At 43.7% G+C, this 22,412-nt stretch overlaps 1 protein-coding gene across 1 annotated transcript in view; it reads right to left on the reverse strand.

Moving 5' to 3' along the window:
- Positions 1 to 22,412, reverse strand: part of DOCK2 (dedicator of cytokinesis 2) — a 2,133,690-nt gene that overhangs the window by 1,527,171 nt on the left and 584,107 nt on the right. The window contains exon 20 of the mRNA XM_069199340.1: positions 3,036 to 3,125. Coding sequence (XP_069055441.1) covers positions 3,036 to 3,125 — 90 coding nt within the window. The remainder of the gene's footprint in view (positions 1 to 3,035; positions 3,126 to 22,412) is intronic.

Here is a 22,412-nt window from a genome sequence, read left to right on the forward strand (position 1 = left end):
TTTAGTTCTATCTTCTTTCCAACGGAAATTGGCATTATGAAATGTAATAATGTAATCCAGATGCTACAGTGAAAATAGATTTTGAGGGCTTTTTCATTGTAAGAACACACTTAACATTACAGTTCTACCAGTCGTACTTCTAACTACCATGTACTCTGCCTTTGGACTTATAAGGCATACTTAGGGTTAACTTACTAACATTTAAAAGGAAGGCGTTGACTTGTCAAAAGAGTTTATTTTGACATATAGAATTGCAGTTTAATACTGCCACAACCAGGCTGCAATAGTAGGCCTGCAGTCATGTTTGCACTGTCCCTGTGGTGGACTGCATAATAGATTATGAAGTCCACTAGTGACATTTAACATATAGGCCTGGGTGCACTTTGACCGATACATTAGGGACTTAGAGGTAACTTAAATCAGATAATCAGAAGAGCAAACATGTTTTAGGGGTCAGAGCACATGCACTGGCATCTGAATGTCAGTGCCCCAGTGCACATAGCCTTAATAACATAAGCATCAGTCCACAAAAATAGGTGGTGAACATGAAAAAAGAGGTATTTTCCTACATTCATTTTTCTCCGAAGGTGCACATAATTTATTTAAGGGGAAAGGTGGATTCTAGTTTGGCTTACAGATCCAGCTTACACTCAAACTCAGGCCCTCATTATGAGTGTGACGGTCTGAAGACCATCACGCTGGCGGTGGCAGCCTTGCTCTCGCGAGGCTGGCAGTAAAGACTGCCTTATTATGAGATTGGCGGTTTGGCTGAAGCCAAACTGCTACAACGCTGCCAGTACCACCAGGGCGTAAGACCGCCGGCACTATTTTGAGTTGGCACACTGCCAGGCTTTCCATGGTGCTTGCACCATCACGAAAACCCTGGTGGTAATGCACCCGGTGACAGGAATCTCCATTCCTGTAGAACAGCACATGCACCCTCACACGTCCACACACCTTCAGACTTCCCCCCTTTTCCACACACTTGCACCCTCCCTCATCCGCACACTTGCACACAAACCCCCCTCATCCGCATGCAACCACACAGACACCTCCACTTACTCGCAGACTTGCACACATGCACTCCCACTTGCATGCATCCCAAAACACACACCTACTCACTCGCACCCTGACTCACACCTCTCCCATCCCCTCTGCATACATGCAGACACCCCCTCCACACACATGCAGACACATACCCCCAACTGCACACATAAATCCAGACACGCCCGCTCTCTCGCTCACAAAGACGCACTCAGAAACCCCCATTCACACACATGCATGCCCTCAGACAGATACCCCTCCCCTCCACTTCCATTCGGACACACACACACCCTCCATGCAAAAACACACTCACCCACACCAATACTGCTACACATACACATACAGGCACATACATGCACACAACATTTCTCCCCCCATTTTGGATGGTCCACCTACATGTCTCGATGAGGTGGTCATTCCGGAGAGTATTGGTCTCAGCATTTTCCACTGCCAGCACCGCACCACCGTTCAGGAAACCGCTGTGCCTTATTATGTATCGTAATACAGCAGGCAGTGTCCTGTTGGCATGGCGGTGCTGGTTGTGGAAACGCCTCTCTTCCACCATCAGCCAGGCTGTCAGTGTCGGATTTTCACCCATAAACGGGTGGAAATCCGACTCAACTTGTAATATGGCAGTCTTTGGACCTCCAACACTGACGGTCTTCTGGCATCCGCGACTTCGGGGGTCTTGTAAAAAGACTGCCGCAGTTGTAATGAGGGTCTCAGTGTCTACTGGGCCCAGGCCAAAAGATGAAGGGAGCCAATTATTACAAAGTACGTATCTCTTGTAGATGTTCAACAGATCTATGAGAGCAGGCTACTAAAAGTGTAGTGACACTTTATATTTTTGCTCAAGAACCATTCCTTAATAACCATTGAAGTTGTCTTAGTGTTAAAGTCTCCTGATCTTTCAGAGGTTTCTGCTTGGTTTTTGCCTCTTGGGCACATCAGGGGGCATGATATGGGAGACATGAAGGCAACCCTTTCAATTTGAGTAGGTGTTTGCAATTTGTATGCCCTAGGTCACTCTCCTCTGATCAAGTATCACATCTTTCAGATGAAAGGCTGGCTAAATGGAACTCCTGCTCCACTGACGGTGATATGAACCTAATGGGCGGTGCAAGGGATAGAATGCAGGGGGAAAGGTACGCAATTTAAAACAGCAGGCCTGTTACTTTCAACAAACCTATGAGCTTTTTCGGCAATTTGCACACAGGAGGACCACAACACTGGGGGCATCATACCCCTAAAACATTCTAGAACTGTTTTTTTCGCTTCTTGGAGTTAGGATCAATAAAATAGCCCATTCATGAAAGACTACACCAATCAAAACAGTGAGGTGGAGCCGGGGGTGCAAGTAACATGGACTCGACAAACGACTACAGATCCGCTGCCACCAAATGCCAGTTGGTTTTTGCCTGATCATAGATAAGGGTCTCGCCCAAGCCAAACCAACGAGTGTCATTTTTAGTGTACTGGTATCATCCAACATAGTGTAGAACTCTGTCGGTGAGAAACAACCATAAACACATCACGTCATGGAATTCATGACATAGGCCTCATCCAAAGGAACAAATACCGGGTCGACCGCTATGGCTAAATGAAGGCGAGAATGTGACGCTCCTGATTGGGCTGGGATATCTGACCCAACAATTATAATATTCCAACTTGGGGCATGGGTGTCATCTTCAAGGTTTAATTATCACTCTTCTTTCCCAGTGGAGAGAAATCAATAAAAAATGTATTAGTTTATCAAGGAGTGACACTGAATGTTTAAATGTTTGGTCTGGTAGTACACAGGGAGTTTTAAGTTGAAATATGAAACACTATTTGCATAGGCAATTCACAAGAAGCATGCAGTTCATACAACATTCATAACTTTTCTTTTGCATTTAAGAGATAACGTGCAGTTTTGATACAGAAATAGAATGTCGCTACAAATTCAGTCTGAATCTAAATATTATGCTTTAGCACACAATCCGGACACTTACCAGTGCATCAAAGACGAGAATGTCATATTGTTCACAATGGGAATGCTCCATCATAATGTTAAACAGGGCATCCAATGTATCCTGAAGAAACTAGAACGGCAAAAGCAATATTTTTGTGATCATCATTGCTCAGGCATGTGCTTTGAAATTCTTATGAAAAGAGGATTGTTATACAGTTTGCATGCATCAAAGGAACAGCAGACACACTGCGAATGTGAAATCTTCTAAGTCTCTGCAATACTTCGGAGCTGGGATTGACTTTCCCTGGCTTCTTTTCATCTCTCTTATTTTTTCTCTTTGTTTATGGATTTGCAACTATCTGCTGTGCCATGTTGCTCTGCTTCTGTGGAGTATGAAGGATCAGAGAGACGCTTGTGCCAGCGAGATTCAGTGGCTCTCAGCTTGCATGTACCTCACAAGACTTCGAGAGGGTTTGTACATTTCGGATAGGTGGCAATTGTATCCACAGTGCAGTTAAAGGCACGCGTCAAACTTGCATTCTCTTCCGAAGTCTGCTTTTATACAATGATTCCATTGTTAATGGTTTATGGAACTGTTTAAAGGAATGTTTACTTTAATAATATATTTGACATGGATCGATAACATTGGAAGAGTTATTGAGAGACCGACATTAATAAAAGAAAGGTCACCTAGTAATTGCCTCATAGCCTTCTCGACGTGACACCTAGTCCAAAAATAACATAGCAAGCTGTGGCTATTGGGCCTCAGCCACGGCGTCGATTTTTCTCTGATATCCCAGGAACCGCCCTATTATGGCTCTACAACCTGGGCCAAGTACAACCCATTCAGCAGTTTACGCTCAATAGTAGCAGGCAGTGACAGGCTTCTCAGGGAGGGTCTGTGGGTGGACAATCTATGAACTCAACAATCTCCTTCAGCGTAATAAGTGATTGTCCAACCCAGTGCTTTACTTTAGAAAATAAAAGTACTTTATTACACACAATTAACAGGAAAACTACATAGAAAATACTAGCATGCATAACTAAAGTAGGTGGCACTAAGACTACTGCACCTTGCAATGTCACCCTCCTCTTCCCCTTAACTAGGGGTTCTTTCTCTGATAAGTGTAAGCAGTCTCCCCACATGGTTATACTGTTTGCAGGAAGAATAAAAGCTCAAGTGTGGATTATCCCTGTTCAGGTTAAGCCACACTCAATTCAGAACAATTCACTTTAAAGTCTCACCCACTGCAGGTCTTCATGTTCAAATCACGCCTGTCAGTAAACTGGCAACATGTGCCTTCACTTCCTCTTGCTTCTGGGAGGAGATAAGCTGTTTGCAACAGCAGCTCTGTCAATCCACTCAGGCCATGGTAAGACACAAAAGCGGGGGCCATCATCCGAGGTATCCCAGTACAATTACAGGTACTTGAAGTTTCGGGTGCCTCTGAAGGTGAGGTAGGTACCTCTCGGCTTCTGAACTGCCTCTAGGTCGCTTTGTGAAATGATGCAGGTGAATCACGCCACCTGAGAAGGGATCAAAGTGGCCCAAGTGATAGTTATGGGCACACTCCTTGATCATAGCCAGCAAGGATCACTGCAGACACCCTTTTTGGTCACAGCATCAGTCAGCGGATGATCATGCATGTGCACCATGAGAAAGTCCTGTTTCATGGTTTGTGGTCCAGATGGACCAGGAGGGGTGCCCAAAGAGTTACCCTCATAATGGTGGAAGTCTATTGCCCTCACCAAGAGTTGAGGAGCACATGTACAGTGGTGGCAGCATACCATACAGTGATCAGTGCGAGTTGCTAGGTCCTTTGTAACTGCACTGGAATGCGGCCTACAGGTTCACTCACCTTTTAAAGTTCTGCTGCTCTGTGCTTAACTCACCCTTGGCTTTCATCAGTTAGATGTAAAGTCATACACAGTGCAGGAGTAGCAACTCTGCACTGGAACGATTTGTGTCTAGGAAGGGTAAAATACAGAGATAGAGCAGTGGGGTGCGGCGCGTGCATGGTGAATGCATGTACTCAGTCTATGTAGACCAGAGAGAAACATATTATATGAGAGATTGTAGTGCTGCGCAGTGCATGAGAAGTGAAAACATGTGCTGGGTGTATATGTTCTTGCAAGAACACTACATTAAGGATGAAGTGTTGTGCAGTCCGAGCATGGTGAATGCGTGTACTAGCAATGGGTGTGCTTGCATGCAGTACACACTGGCACAATACAGAAACGTGACAGTACTGACACACAGAGTGAGTGTGTGTGCTGAATGTATGTATGCCTGGCGTGGCACAATACATGGAGCTGGTAGTACTGGACAGTAAATGTGCTGTGTATATACAGTGAGTGCAAGTGTGCCTGTAGTGGTACATTACATGGAAAATACTGGTTTCCATTTTGGGAGACTGAGGCCTGCACGATGAAGACATGAGGAGGAGAGGACCCCACCAGATAGATTTGTGTATTGCTGCATTCCTGTGAGCTGGATGGGACACACTGGAGAAGGGAGAGGGAGTCCCCATGTACACTTCGAAGTGTGCTCTTTGATTCAGTGAGAAATCACAAGGAAGGGGCATGGACACACATCAGGACAGAGATTGGGCTGAAAGGGAATCATAAAGAGTACAGGTGGAAGTCTGGGATTAACCTTTTGATGCACATATCACCATTGCTGACATCCAGTTGTGAACTCTAGTCACTCCCATGGCCTGTATTATGGGACTATCAGCTTCGAAGCCTCTCCTGCCATGCCAGACAGTCTTTCAAGAGGAATAGGAAGAGGAAGAGGAAGAGGAAATGTGTACACTTCAAAAGAAATAGAGCCCCCACATAAAACTTCAAAGACCCAGACCCTAATTCACATTAGGTGTCTGAAAATGGACTACAAAAATGGGAGGTTGAGACCCCAAAAATGTGTCATCTGCCAAGAAAAGAAGCGGACTATGTGAGGAGGGCAAGCTCTGCAAGACTTCTGCCAGTGACCACGATGCATGCCAAGGCAAGCTAGCCTTTCTGCTGGGTGACAGGACATCACTTAGGGACACCAAGACCACCTGCTCTGGTGCCTGAAGCACCAATGCCTGACCTGCCTGAGCATCAAGAACAGTGTGTCCTGTGAGGAACAGGAGAGTGTTGGAGGATGTTGCATCCAGTGGAGAGTCCTATTGAGAGGCCTTGTGGTGCATGGTCTGAGGAGACAGCTGCTGCACCGAACGGTTCTTTGCCCATTTGTAGAATCAGGTCGGTGATCCCTGTATGCTAGGAGATGGATGCCATAAAGATAGTTGTGAGCTTCATTGTGTGAGGGGGAGAATGAAAGCTCTACTGCAATGCTGAGGTGACCCCCATATGCCAGGAGGGGCTGCCATTGACATTATTGCTGTTGACAAGTGGCAAGACCTATTCAGGCCCTGGCAGCAACCCTGTATGCCCATGGTATAGTCTCCATGCAGAGGAGCCCGGAGACATGTCAGTAGGTTTTGCGATAATTCAGTAAGTCAGGAGGTGCTGCTGATACTGAGTGACCTGTGAAATTGGGCCAGTCCTAGAGAACTGAAAAACAGTGACTAGTGGGTTGAAACAAGCATTGAGGACTACCCCAGACTTATACTGTGAACTGCGGAGGATGCCAAGAGTTCATTGCCACATCATTAGAGCCAGATTGTGAGCACCAGGATCATCCCACCTCCCCCTTTGGGGAGCAATGAACTTACCATGCCAAACAGAAGTACAAGAGCTTCTCCAAAGGCTGGTGGAGCCAGCTTCACATGCTCAGTGAGAGGCTACATCTGCCGGATGCAGCCCCTTGTCCAGCATGCAGCCCGACTCGATAGTGCAGGGCTGGAGCATTGTGAGTGCCCAGTCAGGGCACCCGTTGAGACACTAAACGCTTCCTCATTGCTGGAGCATATAAGGCTTTTTACGGGCCTACCTGGGCCTGGGGGACTCACTGCTAAATGCGCTGAGACACCATAGACTCTTTAACTATTTCCTAAAATTCAGAGTGAACACTCGAGTAAGGTCTACTAGCGAGCATTCCCATGGTGTGGTCAACAGTGATTGGGAGTAACCCCAGCCACATAACAAGGAATGGCTGTAACAAAGATTTGCACGTGAAACACTAGATCTCCAACCTCAAGGGGATTGTTTTATTGCTTATGAATGTCATATTACTTATTTGAATGCGGCGAGTTAGAAATAAAATATTTCTTTTTCATAGGAAAATAAGTATTTGACTGGACATTAATTTAGTGACACTACTGTGTGCTCTTTGAGTTATGAGCCATGTTCATTAACCTGTATCTACATTCCACCTCACCCCCTACTCAGGGAGCCTTGGACTGCTCGATCATAGCTACCACTAAGAATCAAGTACAGAAGGGATACTTGGCCCCATTGCTCAGGATCCATAGTAGATTAGGCTACGGGGCTTCAGTAGTAAAATGCCTCAATCACCACAGTTGAGCCCAGTAATCCCTGTGTGCTCTGTAGTTCTATGAAATGGCTTCTGTCAGTCACTTAAGGGGTCTCATTCACCCTTGACAATAGAGATTGTAGTCTCACCCCTTTTATGGCCCATCTACAAACTGAGAGTAATCAGGAATACTCACCAGCAGCTCTTCTCAATAAAATGCCTAATTAAATTTCTAGCGGAGCCTTGCCTCATTTCACTACACTTCAGTATCTAGGTATCATCCCTCTTGCTTCAGGAATGTCAGCAGTACACATTCTCTGACTGGGAAAACAACTTCACCTCCACCTTGTGAATGAACTGGCCAGGGATAATCAAAATGGATGCCAAAGGCATCCGTTTCTCAAAAGCCATGTATCATACAGACCACATAGACAAACACACACAATATTCACTTGAGATGTTAGTGTTAGGATCTGGGATAGCCCATTGATGTGGAACCACACAAGTGGGCTAGTAGACCTCTACTCCAGTGACACAGATAAAAAAGTATTGTCACAACTATTGATTATATTCCACAAAGCTATCCTGGAACTAAATGGAATGGTGGAACACTCATAAAAATTCCTCCATTTTGTTTTAAATATCTTTACCCATTCCATTACTGGCATACTTCATCATCAGATCTTATCCTGGTCTTTACTTATCCAGGATGGATTCAACCTTGTAGGAGGAAGCATTTGAATATTTTTTTGCAGAGAATGATGTGAATATTAAAATACCTCTGGGAAACCATGTTTTCCCTTTATTTTGGGTTCCCAGGTAAGATTAAAAATGAGTTATGAATGTCAATTGATACCAGTGCCCATGCATCCCAGCATGGGCACTAGTATTATTGACATGTTTCATCTATTATCTAAGGTCTCTATGAGTCCTTGTTTTCATCAGGACAAGAGGAAAGCCCTATTATTCTAAGTGTACAGTCCAATCCATACCAGTCTAGTTACGGTTTGTGGGAATAAATCTAAAACATGCAGGTTTACTTAGTCCAGATGACTTGTTGCACCTACTAGTGCCTATTTGCATATTATCATATTTGATCAGGGATAGACCATGACATGCCCCTGTAGCTACACATTAATTAAGGGTGCCACATCGATATAAAACCGATTTCCCACAGTTTGGGTTCCTGGTTGATCACAGTAAGCTGATCAAATGGGACATGAAGTCTCTGCTTTGGAGGTGCCATCATCAGAATGAGATTTGCTGCGCTGGTGTTGAGGAGAGGACGCACAACAGGGCAGCACACATGTGGCAAACAAAATCTTGGGTGGCATGACTCCAGTCACCCCAGCATGAGTGGCATCCAGACTGGCAATGCCCTGAGTAAGTTGTGTAAGAGGGGTCAATAATGCCCAGTATTGGACCTGGCATTCCTGGCATGGTTTACCCCTTAACATTTTACCTTCAGGCCTCCTGTTTTTGTTGACTTTGTTTTTGCTGGCCTTATGACTTTGCACACTTTGCAACTGCTAACTAGTGCTAAAGTGCTTGCGATCTCTCCTTAAAACATGCTAGATTGGCCTATCCTTAATTGGTATATTTAACTTACTTGTAAGTGGTAAGTAAAGTGGCAGTACATGTGTCCAGCACCTGTAAATTAAATACTATTAGTGGACCTGCACCACTAGTTGTGTCACCCACTTAAGTAGTAATTTAAACATGTCTCAGGCCTGCCATTGCAAGATCCTGTGTATGAAGTTTAAACTGTCTTTCCGAGCTGCAAAGTAAAAACTTTTGCCAGGCCCAAACCATCCTTTTTAATGGAAGTAGGACATGTATCTTTACGTTTTACATATTGTGCAGGCGGGGAGAGGGGTGGGTTAATAGCATAAAAAAAACAATTCTTACCTCTGCTCCCACACCACGCCTCTCCGTGGGCGCTTCCAGGCAGACTGGGAGCCTGTGCAGGCTTTCTCCAGCCCAGCAACTTTGTTGCTGGGCTGGAGAGAGCCCTGTGTGCATGTGTGTTTGGCCAGTCTGAGATGGCTGGCCAAACACACATGTGCTCTGAGGGGAGTGTACAGTGCACTCCCCTCTGCTCACCACCCCCAATGTCCCGCTCCTTTCACAAGGAAAGGATAATAAACACAAAGGAAAGGATTTGCAGCTGTTGCTGCTGGAGGGGGTGTGACGCTCCACCGGAGCTGCCCCTGCTGGCCTCTTGATCTGAAGCCTCAGGGACACAACAGACTTCCAACAACCTTGCTCCTGCACTTTGATTCTGCCATCTGTAAGTCTACCCTGCCAAAAGGTGCCACCCTAGTCCTGACCCTCGGTATTAGGCGTATGGTGCTCTGCTAGCCTCTGTTGATCCAGTGCAATGGATGCCTCTATTCTGCTGCAACCCCAAGAAGAACCATCACATCTCTGCTGCTTCGTGGACTGGACCCATCCCAAAGACCTGCATCCCCTCCACAGCTCACAATACCTTTGGAACCGCCACTGCATGATGTATCCTCGGTGCAGAATCTTGCATCCTTCATTGACGGCAGCCTCGACGATGATGCTAGACTGTGCATTGCAGCTTTGAAGCTCCTTGGAACAGACCCATTGTCCTGACTGCGTGCAACATCCTCGATGTCAGACTTGGCATTGCAATCACAGCATGCCTCCTGGAGAGATTCCAGACAATGCAGAACTCAGCTGCAAGACTTGTACACAACCTCCTCAGAAGAATCCACATCACATCCCTTCTCAAAAAACTACACTGCCTCCTAATTCAGAAGAGATGCTAGTTCAAGATGCTGACCCTGGCCTACAAGGCCCTGCACAACCAACAAACACCTGACATTCCACCAACCCACAAGACACCTATGATCAGCATCCCTCTCCCAGACACTCCATGGATCCACCGAGCGAACAGCAGAGGATGCTCCTTCTCACACCTAGCAGCCAATGCTTGGAACAACCTACCCTCTGCACTTCAGGACCGCACCATCACTCCAGCAATTCAGAAGAGAACTAAAGACCTGGATGTTTGAATGATCATTCCTCCAAGCGGCAGCATACATCTCCAGCACCTAAAGACCCTCACAGGTGATTTGTTACGCTCTTTAAATGTTTGATTGATTAAAATATTTGATTGATTTATTGCAAGCTCCATCGACGGGATCCTCAATGACATTGCAGGCCATCACATTGCAGCCTTGCTGCATCTTGGAACTGAGGCATCGCTTCAGCTGCACAACACTTCTTCTACATGGATCCTCGTAACACTTCACAAACCAGGATTTAAGGAGCTTTGTTCATTGGCCCAGCTGGGTCCATAAAAAGCCAGCCCGTGCTCCATCTCAGTCGGCCTGAACTTGTGACTTTGCTCCAGTCGACCAGATATTAACAGTTGAAGTTTTGTGCTTTTTTGGGCTATTTTCACTAAAAAAATTTAAACTGCATATATCCGGCCTGGCTGAATAAACTTTTGTAATTTTGTTCTTGTTTTATTTATTGAAGAAAGTTCTATTTTTCTCACTAAATGTGGGATCCTTTTTATGTGGTGTTTTCACTTTATGACTGTTTGAATTGTTGCACAAATACTTTACAAATTGCATCTAGGTTACGCCTGACTGCTAGGTGCAAAGCTAAAAGAGGGTTGAGCACAGGTTCATCGAGGGTTGGCATGTGCCTCACCCTGACAAGGATTGTGTTTGCAGCCTGGCTTGGGCTCACATCCCAGTCAACGAGCAATCCACCTTCTTACACCAATGACCAGAATAGGATGGAAGTGGAGGTGAGCACTTATGGCAAGCCATGCAGATATGACCTGACGGTGAAGGGCTGTTGCAGTATCTTACGCTCCATTATCCTTGCCTGATCTACAGCAATATGCGCCTTTCTCATGCTCTGCAAAAAGTGCTTCTATTCTAGTATTTGAATGTGAAGCATTTACCAGTGTTCTCTGAAACAGGTGCCTCCAATGGGCTTTCATGTTTATGAAAAAACGCAGCCCATTTTCTGGAGTGTCCCTCTGAGCTTCTCAAAACAGTCCACTACCAAATGATACCAATGCCCCCTTCTGCTTTCGAATCACGCTCTCTTTCTAGATCTTTTCGAGGTTGCTTTCTTTAGGCCTTCTCTATTAGTTTTGCTTCTCTCTTGTTCATCAAGCTAAGCCACAGATGACAGCACTCCTTCTGTGAGGATGAACCTCTAACTATAAAGCCATCACGTCTAACACCAACATGGCGTTTCATGCCAGAGGGGCATGACGGTGGTATGCATTTTTGGTATTAGCTTACTATTCTCCTTTTAGGCGTATACACAATTTAGGGTTTACAAGTCTGTTTGGGGAGCTGATATTCGGTGTTTTGTACGGGGGGTAAATGGAAATAATATTAAGAGAGGATGTGCAACTTCCTCCATCATGATTGTTTGCATGAGCAGGTAATAACTGGGAGGAAATAGTTTGAGGGTCAACAATCCTGGAGGAAGGAGGCGCAGGGATAAGAGAACACATTCAAGGAGTTGAAGATTACAACCTGGGAAGTGTCATGGGATCGAGGGGGGTGGAGGTGAGCCAGCTCAGAATTGTATTAGTAAATAGCATTTTATGAAATCCAGAAATGTCGATGCAAATTTGAACCGACGCAACCCTTGTAATACTACCCTGCCTTTCTGGTTCACTCTGATGTAGTCTTGAAGCACAGTTCCATTCTCCTGTGAGTTAGACACCTACTCCTTTAGCACAGGGTAACTAACAGTTTTTTGTTCAAGGCAAGTACCCGTCTGATGCCAAATTTAGTAGCGCCCTCTGTCTACGCTTGCTTAGCAGCTAACGTTTCTTTAACATACACCCATTTAATGATTTTTAAATATAACGATAAGAAACACTAATCTCAAAAGAATTGTCTTTCAAAGTTAGATTTACATATAAAAATTGTGATTTGTGCTGGAAATGTGAGACTATACTGCTAATCTATTAAGCAGTTCAGTACCTTTCGAAATGTGAGACTGACTTAAAGTGCTCCTACTGGGTGGGCATTGCATCTTTTCAGCATGAGTCAACAGCACAATTGCAGAATAACGTGATTTATTTTAAAAAACAAACAAAAAGATAAAATAGAAGCAATAAAATAAGTATCTACTTCTCTTTATATGTTTCATTAGCAGCCATTACGAATCGTGAGCTTGCTCAGCCAGTCAGAAGGCATTAACTTCTGTGATGTGCCTGCATTCTAAATTCTAGGGCAAGGGCCGGATGCGGGCTGCGTCTTCTAATTAGTCCGTGTTAGGGGAAATTGAGAGGAAGGGTCCTAATATCGGTGCTTCCACCATGCTTCCTGACATTTACAGTTGTTAGGAACCTAGGGCCTCATTAGCGGTCGTGCATTCACCTCGGACCCTAACTGTTCGGTTTTCTGAACACCACTTTCCCCCGCCATCACTTTTAATGTTCACCCATCCCTTTGTATTTGATAACATCCTCAATGTGAACCGCAGCTCTCTAATCAGCGTAGAATACATGCAGGTACATATAATTTAAATAACATCTGTTTCTCACTTCAGAAACAACATTTAGTTGCAAAAGAAAATGAGAACATCTGGCGCGGATCTGAAAGTCATTATTTCTGAATCAGCTCATTGAACGTTTCAGGGCAATAGAAGGTATAAGGCATCAAATAACAGGCCTTCTGGCACCTGCTCTTCCCATGAAGGGAGCTTATCTCCAACTGCCAAAAGCATATCAGTGAAAGCACAATGTGTTTAAAATGTACTAATAAGAGCTCAAAAAGGGCAGTCCATATGCATGGGCTATGCAGTACTTAATTGATGGATGTTGAACCCTAAGACTTTTTTTCCTGCCTCTGTGAGAACACAGCACAGGCTTCATGCCCTCTGCACTACTGCCAGAACCACAAGTCCTTCACTTACAAACAGTTTTCTGAATGGAACTCAAACTTCCCCCTGGGAAAGGTTGTCACCAAGGCAACGCTAGCTGGATAGCCAAAAGAGAACTATGAAGTGTCGCTCATAGGTGGTCACCTTACCTTATGCCAGAGATTTTTCTTCCATTTTTAAGTGGAACATTTCATAAAAACTGTGGCCGTTCAACAGTCTTTGTCAGAAACACGCAATACAGAAGATAGGTACACTCATAAGATTGTGGCTTTGTGGGCATTCACAAACTTTTAGAATGGCTTTTCCACACTCATTTTAATCCTTCGACGGATGGTGTAAGGAGTTATAAGTGTGAAAAAGCGTTGAGCTTTACATATAAAAATATTATGTTTCAAAAACACTACAAAAAAGCTTTTAAGTAAAATATCGGGAAGTGGATGTTCAGCAATGCAAATGCTGGACAAACGTATCGTTAGAGAAAGCAGGCGGATGCCAGGAAAGCTGCACGACTCATGATTTTACCTCCAGTATGACAGAACATTTGGGAATTCAGTAAGAAGTCATGCATATCCAACGTATTGGCAAGTGGAGATGTCCGACCCCTTTGTGAAACGGAAGCTGGTGTTTATTTCATGAGACAAGGTAGGACGCCTCTAAGAACAAGAGTTGCCTCAGTTCTTAAAGGCAAAGGAGTTCGAAGACACTGGCAAGCTGCACATGAAGACCGAACGTTTTCAGAATGTCCCTCACCTGCTTCTCCAGTCCCAGCACACAGTGACCTCCCTGTATATCAAAATTCACAAAGGAGATAGGACAAAGTGTAATGTGCAAACCAGAAATTGTTGTACAAATAAAGTAATACAAACGGAGGTATGCTCAATGCACAAAAAGGGGCCAAGGGTGATTGTTTGTCAGTGAACTTTTACAACACATACTTGTTAACAAAAACCTCAAACACGGGTCCACTATGTTCACAGGGGACTTTAAAACCACCACTAGTGCCACTTATAGTTTTATGTTCTTTCAGGTGCAGGCCCCCCTGGGAAAAATATGTATGCAAAACAATTTCACATTCTAAAATACAATTACGATAAATCTCAAAATATCTATTACAATTAACTACTAAATACATAAACCAAATATTAAAACATTTTCACTGTCAGATCACAGGACAATATACGATTCCGCCTTAGTTCATGTGTGCCCATTTATACTCCTCCCGGCCTTGTATATATATTAGGCCGCAGCACACTCCATTCATTCATTTCAATCTGCTCTTAATATCCTTAAAACCGCAGCATAATTCCCCACGCCCAGGCTCCTGCACTGAGTAGAAGAACATGAAGTGAGCTACCGTCTGGCAGGAACAAGTATACCTGGAAAATTTGGAGATACTTTGGAAGCTGGAGCCACTTATTGCAGAACTCATACCATATTTTAATTTCAAGTTTAATGCCCACGCTTCTTTTCTGGGAGCACGGTTTTGTAAATAAACTGGCAAAGGTTGATGAGCATTTTACATCAAGGAATTTATCTGTTAAACTTCTCGCAAGTGACTCCCAGTAACACTTCTCGTTCATAAAGGACCAGAATTTTGCTCCATTTTTAATAGGTTGAGGATTACTCTACAAGTTAGTCACTCGTATCTAAAATATTGAGCAAGGATTTAACGTAATTGAACAAGGGTAATTTACATACCATGTCAATTTTTTAAATTTAATTAATGCCTTCTTGTAATGGTCTAATTAATTTGAGGACCACATCCTTATCCACTACAATAGGGGTTTGAGATTTGCAATATAAACGATTTTTTTAACATCAGTTCCAAACGTTGTGGAATCAAAGGGCCGTTTTGTGGAAGTCTCCTAAGATATTGCATAAATTTGTTTTCAACTAATGATAGTTATGACAAATTGCCAAAACGCATTACCTCTGTCCCATAGAGTTTAGAACTAACCACTTTTGCTCGATATATCTCCAAGGCTGGGGAAAGTGGGCAATGAAAGGAATCTTTTAGTGCCCTCAATATTGCACATGTTCTGTGCTGTAAACTTACCTGGTATTTGGTGACCTGCACTATCCAATACAATGTATTTATCAGCTGCCCCCCCCCCCCCACGTAATTGAACCCTGTTACAATTTTTCTTCAATCTAGAATGTAAGGCGCACAGCATTCCAGGGTTGCCAGTTGATCTGAAACCTCTGGAATAGCCTGACTCCAGGTTGTGTTGCTCCCGAATAAACTTTGGGATAGAAACTATATCCTGTCTGATCATTATTCTTAACATTTTTGGCGACGAGTTTGCTAAGGACAGGAGCAGACACAACCTGGCTTTCGTAATTGGAGATAGCGAGTTGCGCTGATGACCAGTGGATGTGGCCGCACTGGACTCACCTGTTGCACTGGATTCAACGTGTGAATCGGAGCACTGATATGGTGTCATGCTGAGAGAGGAGAGGAGGAGAGGAGCACCACTGCCAGCTAGTATGCTGCCGCCGTCTTGGGTGCCGGAGCACCGCCATGGCGTCGTTTCCCTCTTGTGCAGAGCTTCAGAAGGAGAGGAGGGGCGCTGCTGGCAGGTACGCGGCTGTTTTGGGTGCCGGAGCTCTGCCATGTTTTGTCACCTCTCTCTGGCAGAGCTCAGGGAGGAGAGGGGTGCCGCCTGCAGGTGCATAGTCTTTTGGCACGCACACGCATGCGCTCACATGGACCTCGTGCGCATGCGCTCGCGCATAATGTACCGCCTGCAGGTACTTGTGCTTGACGGCATCCTGCGTTTACACGCACGTGCACACTTCAAAGAAAAACTATTATACCGGACATCTTATATTATCTGAAACTTCCTTGTTTGACTAGACCGCTCACCTCAGGACAAAAGTGGCCATCTTTGTCCGTAAGAACTCCTCTTGGTTCACAAAGGATCTAGACTGCTCATTATTATTATTATTATTATTATAATTTTTATTTTATTTATTTTTTATGTCATTACTTAACTTGGAAACATTATTACACCAGCCTATTTTTTGCAACAAGCAGGTCAACCTGACACTTGTTGGGAAGATTGGATTGTGATTTTAGAAAACTATATTATAGCTCTTGATGGGCAAGGTTTTTCCCCAGCTAGAAAGAAGGCAATTTTACTAAGTGCTCTTGGCAATGAGGGCCAAAGAGTTTTTAAGTATTTGCCAGTGGCGATGTCTCCTAATGGTCAACCCATGGATGATGTCTGCAAAGAGGCTATAAAAAGATTGGAGAACAGTTTTGTGAAAGAAGTTAATTTAGTTATGGCCAGGTACAAATTTTACACGCAACCTCAGGCTGAACATGAGTCCATTGATGAGTTTGTGGCCAGACTAAGGGAACTTTCCATTAAATGCTGTTTTGGTAATATGACAGAGGAGTTAATCTAAGATCAGCTGATTGTTCAATGCAAGGACAAAAAAATACAACAGAAATTATGGGCAGCGAAGGATCCCACACTCATGGAGGCTATTGGAATGGCAAAGGTAATTGAAGAATCGCAGCGGTGTATGAAGGAACTAAACAAGAGGGACAGGACTACTGATGTATCTTTGGTCAGTTCAGGTCATCACGACTGTGTTGAGAGTAAAGTGTGTGAACTTAAAAGAAAGGACAAGAAAGAATATGGATTTCCAGGAACGTCCAGGAACAAAGGAGAACAAGGTCTTCCCACACCAAGAAATAAAAGGGACTGTGCACGTTGTGGCAGCATTTTCCACGATTCAGAACCTAAGAAATGCTTTGTGACCAACAAGATTTGTAGGAGGTGTGGACAAAAAGGTCATTATGTGAGAGTTTGTAGAGAATCTTACAAAGTAAAGAAATAAGTAAATCCTAGTGTAGGGGTAGTTGAAAATACAGCTGAAGATTTGTTTCTGGACAGAGTTCTTGTAGTAAACGATGATCTCAAAGCTAGGAATGCTCTGTTCACAGGCATTTCTGAGACTAAAGAGAGAATGTTTAGACCTACTGCTACTTTTACTGTGTGTGGGAAGAATGTGGAACTCATGATTGACTCTGGATCCATGTACACCATTATTGCTGAACAGCTTTTTAAGAGGCATTGGCTGGATGTTAAGCTCTTACCTAAAGACATCAATCCGGGTGAGTACCAGGGTGAATCCAAAGATATTTTCGGATACATGGAAGGTGACATACAATATGGCTCTAGGTGTACCAGAGGCAAAGTATTATATTTTAATAGAAGGACTGTCAATTCTGGTTGGATGTATCAGTTTGATTTGAATATTATGTTACATCCTAGACACCCAATCAGGTTTTGATCATAGATGAACTCACTCTAGAAGATGTGTTAGCAGGTGCGAAAAATGTTTTTAATAAGAAATTTGGATGCCTCAGGGGTTATGTCCACAAAGTGAGGGTGAAATTGGACGCTTCTCCTATACAACATAGGTTGAGGAGAGTGCTGTTATCTGTTCGTGAGGGGTGAAAGAGTTTATTCGGAGGAATGCTGGAAGAAGGGGTTATTGAACCAGTTGAGGCTTCGGAGTGGATTTTGCCAGTAGTTATTACTAAAAAATCTGATGGACGCTTGAGATTTTGTGTCGACTTACACTCAGTAAACCAGAAAATAGTAGTTGATATGTTTCCTCTTCCTAACATTAACGAATTGTTGACTTTCGTGAAAGACAGGAGATACTTTTCCAAACAGAGTGCTTATCATCAGATTAGATTGCATGAGAGCTCCAAATCAGCTTTTGTTACCACGGAAGGAACTTTTCAATTCAAACGCTTACTGTTTGGGTTAGCGTCTGCTGCTAGCATTTTTCAACGGGCAATGACTAAGGTCTTGGAGGGAATAGACAATGTCATTTATTTGCAAGATGACATCTTAGTCATGGGGAAAACAAAACATGAACATAATGTTACTTTGAGATCGGTGTTGAGGAAACTAGAAGAGTTTGGTCTTACACTAAATCAGGAGAAATGTATTTTTCTGACTGAGCAAGTAGAGTATTTGGGCTGGGGTCTGTTAGGCCTAAACACTCCATGTTAGATGCCATAAGCAAAGCTCCATTCCCGAAAGATAGGGACCAATTGAGGTCGTTCTTGGGGCTGGTCGAGTACTATGCTAAGTTTGTGGAAAAGTTTGCAGAGAAGATGGGGAGCTTAAAGAATTTTTTGCGTAAAGGCAGTAGATTTGAGTTGGAGGAGGAACAACAATTTTGTTTTGACAACATTAAGAAGGAGATATGTCAAGCTGGGATTTTAACAGTATTTGATAATAATTTCAAATCTGCACTCACAGTGGATGCCAGTGCATCTGGTTTGGGAGTAGTTCTTTCGCAATATCATGATGGAGATGAAAAGACGGTGGCGTTTGCCTCTCGTACCTTAACAGGGGCTGAAAGAAATTACTCAGTCATTGAGCGTGAAGCTTTAACAGCAGCATTGGGTGCTGAATACTTTCGTGTATATTTGTGGAGGTTGCCTTTTGTCATACGGACTGATCATAAACCACTAGTGAGAATCCTGGCTTCAGGAGCAGCGGGAAAAGGATCAGCTAGATTGGCTAGACGGGCAGCCAGACTTCAGGAATATAACTATGCAGTTGAATTTTTGCAAGGTTGCAAGAATGTTCAAGCTGATTTTTTGTCGAGGTTGTCATTAGATTGGGAAGAGGTTGAGGGTTTTGGCATGAGAAATGCAGACAAGGAGGTTGCTGTTGCCACTGTTGGAGATGCAGTAAATAGTGGTACTGGGTCATTTTCGATGGTGCAGTGGAGGGAAGAAATGGACGGAGATGCAGTCATGAAAGATGTAGTCAGATTGATTCAGTGTGGAAAGGTGAGGGAGAGCACTCTTGCATTACCAGTGAGACCTTATTTAAAGGTGCTTGATGAGCTGTCTGTCTGCAGTGATGGAGTGATTATAAAGGGAGATTGTTTTATTCCTCCCGTAGGGTTGAGGTTCTGGATTTTCCAATTAGCGCATGAGGGCCATCTTTGGAAAGATTTGACTACCAGGAGAGTGAGAGAAAACATTTGGTGGCCAGGGATGGATAATCAAATCAAAGAATGGGTACAAAGTTGTGGATTATGTAAAGAAAGTGAAAAAGGTTGGTTCTTGAGAAGAGTGCGGGTGGACACTTAGAGGACCCAGGAAAGCCTTGGCACACGATTTGTCTGGATTTTGTTGGACCGTTAAGTGAATTGTCGTCTGATATGAGATTTGAAATGGTGGTGGTAGATGTGCATTCCAAGTGGTTAGTGGTGGAATTTGTGAGGGACATCACTACAAGAAACACAATTGCAGTCTTGAAAGATATTTTAAAAAAAGAAGGGTCTCCAGTTGTTCTTATTATGGACAATGGGACGCAGCTTACTTCGCATGAGATAGTTCATTTTTTGCAGGTATGGGGAGTCAGACATTCTTGCACCTCATTACATAATACCAGGAGGAATGGGGTAGCTGAGAGAGCCATTAGACTTCTCAAGGGAACTATACAGTTGGCTCTGGCTAATCGTTGTGATGTCAAATAAACCATTTCTGTTATTGTGTGGGCGTATTGCACCACATCACATAATGTCACACATAAAATCCCTTTTGTGATCATGCGGGACGGTTGCCGGGTACTAAATTAGTTCCAGCTTGGATGAGGGACGTGTTGTGTGCTCATGTGGAAGTCCGGAGACATGATAATGTTCAGTCCCTTAAAAAAAAACGAAGTATATGCCAGATTACAGGTGGAGGTAGGAGACTGGGTCAAAGTGAAATCAGGAAGGATGCAGGGACGTTTGACCAGGTTCAGGGGCCCTTTTCAGGTCCAATGAGTTGGTACATTTTTTATAGTTTTGGAAAATGGAGAAAGATGGAACGTTCGGAATGTGACATTATATCAAAAGAATGGTATGTCTAAAGAGAATGTTGATGAAGGTTGTTCAGGAATGATGTCTATGAGTGACGATGACGTGGCTAATGAGAAGAGTACTATTTCTCCAGATGATTGTGTTGAACACAAAGGTGTTGTGGGACGAATGATTGAGTTTGTTCTGGGAAAGAGGATTAGGAAGCCACCTTCTTATTTGAGAGACTTTGTTAGATAGTGTACCTATTATCATTATTTTATTATCTTGTTTTATCAATCCAGTTTCTATTGTGTTGGTTTTTCACTTCGTGTTTTCTTTATTTGTTATTTGTTAGTGAACAGGGGAGGATGTGTTATGATGAGTATTCAATCTAGAATGTAAGGCGCACAGCATTCCAGGGTTGCCAGTTGATCTTGAACCTCTGGAATAGCCTGACGCCAGGTTGTGTTTCTCCCTAATAAACTTTGGGATAGAAACTACATCCTGTCTGACCATTATTCCTAACAAACTAGTTCACTCCCCCGAGAGGGCTTCTCTTCACATGTATCTTGCCTCTGAAAGATCTATGTTGGCTAAAGGCCATGAATTTCATTCTATTCACATCAATTTATTGACCATAATAGTCTCCTAAGCTGGAGAATTTATCTAGGAAGGTTTGCAGGCCACCTGGGATTCTTGATATTAGTACAGTGTTGTCCACAAATACAAGAGCTGGGATCTTCTGGCCACCTTGTAAGGGGAAATCACTTATTATAGTTCCACAGTAAATCAATGACCCACATTAATATAGAGAGTAAACAATATGGGGACCAAAACACATCATTGACGGTCCCCCACCCCTTCAATAGACATTCTGTCAGTCAGCACACCCCTCACTCCCTATCCTACTTGCACATAATTATTATTATACAAGCATATGTTCACTGACAGCAAGGACCTTTGCAACCCCATATTCTTAAGGACAGACCATAGATTTGACCTGTGGATCAGGTCAAATGCGGCCCTAATATCTACAAAGGCCACATAACGGTGCTCATGCTTCAACCAAACAGCATCCAATCCAAAAGGGAGAAACAAAAAACTTGATCAATGATATTAGTAATCTCCCTGAACCACACTTCGGGTGAGATAGGACCTTTGCATCCTGCATCCAATCCACTACTCTAGCCAAAGTCTGCCTGCAAAAAACCTTTTGGTCAGTATCAATAAAACTAATCAGTCTGTTATTGGCTGGACTGTCCCTAGTCCCTTTCTTGACTATGAGAATTATTTAATCTCCTCTCAAAGTGTCAGGAACGTTTGTAGGAGCCACTATCCAATTTGACAAAAAAATTATATAGGACCTCCAGATGGATGGATCAGAGAGATATGTCAGTGGGAATTTTCTAGAAGCCCACCACTTTTCCCATTTTCTTTGAGTCTGTGGGAACTAATGTCCCTTCAGGAGTTAAAAAAAGGTTGATATTGGATTTGGTCACCCTGTAATTTCATCGAGACCCAGGGTTCATAAAAGAAGTATTAGTGTCTGTCTGTTCTGCCATATACAACTCTTTAAAATGCTTTAGCAATGACTCAGGTTGTATGTAAAACTCTTCAAGATTAGGGAGCCCTCTATTGCCGTTGGTGATTTGCCAGAATTCTTTATTCTCTTTACATTTAAGGGTGATGGCCAAGTTCTGCTTTTTTGTTTCCTCCCAATCCCTCTTGCTGGTGGTCTGAGCATGCTTATAATCTCTTCTAGAGGCAGCTATTAAATCTTTATTACCACCGTTAACAGATCTGAATAATTTTGTCTTTGCCTTCCTAGGGAGCATATGGTACCATTGGGCAACGGTAACTTGACAATTTTCAGACCATACTGGATTGAGAAATTATGTTTAAGATAATCAACCATTACACGAAGTATGGGTGCTTAGGCAAGGGTCGTTCCCCTGGGGGGGCAAATTTATGTTAGCCCATTTCTGCCCCCCTTGGGGGTAGATAAGCCTATTTTTATTAGGCCGATCTGCCCCCAAGGGGGGCAGAAACCACTAGGCCCGGGGATTTTTTTTGTATCAATTTCACGCAAGGGGAGGGACCCCTTAGGCAAGGGTCGCTCCCCTGGGGGGGGTAAATTTATTTTAGCCCATTTCTCCTCCCCTTGGTGGCAGATCGGCCTATTTCTATTAGGCCGATCTGCCCACGGGGGGGCAGAAACCACTTAGGCACCAGGGATTGGTGTGTGTGTGTGTGTGTTTTGTTTGGGGG

Source organism: Pleurodeles waltl, chromosome 7 (assembly GCF_031143425.1).
Source record: "Pleurodeles waltl isolate 20211129_DDA chromosome 7, aPleWal1.hap1.20221129, whole genome shotgun sequence".
In the NCBI taxonomy this organism is placed as follows: domain Eukaryota; kingdom Metazoa; phylum Chordata; class Amphibia; order Caudata; family Salamandridae; genus Pleurodeles; species Pleurodeles waltl.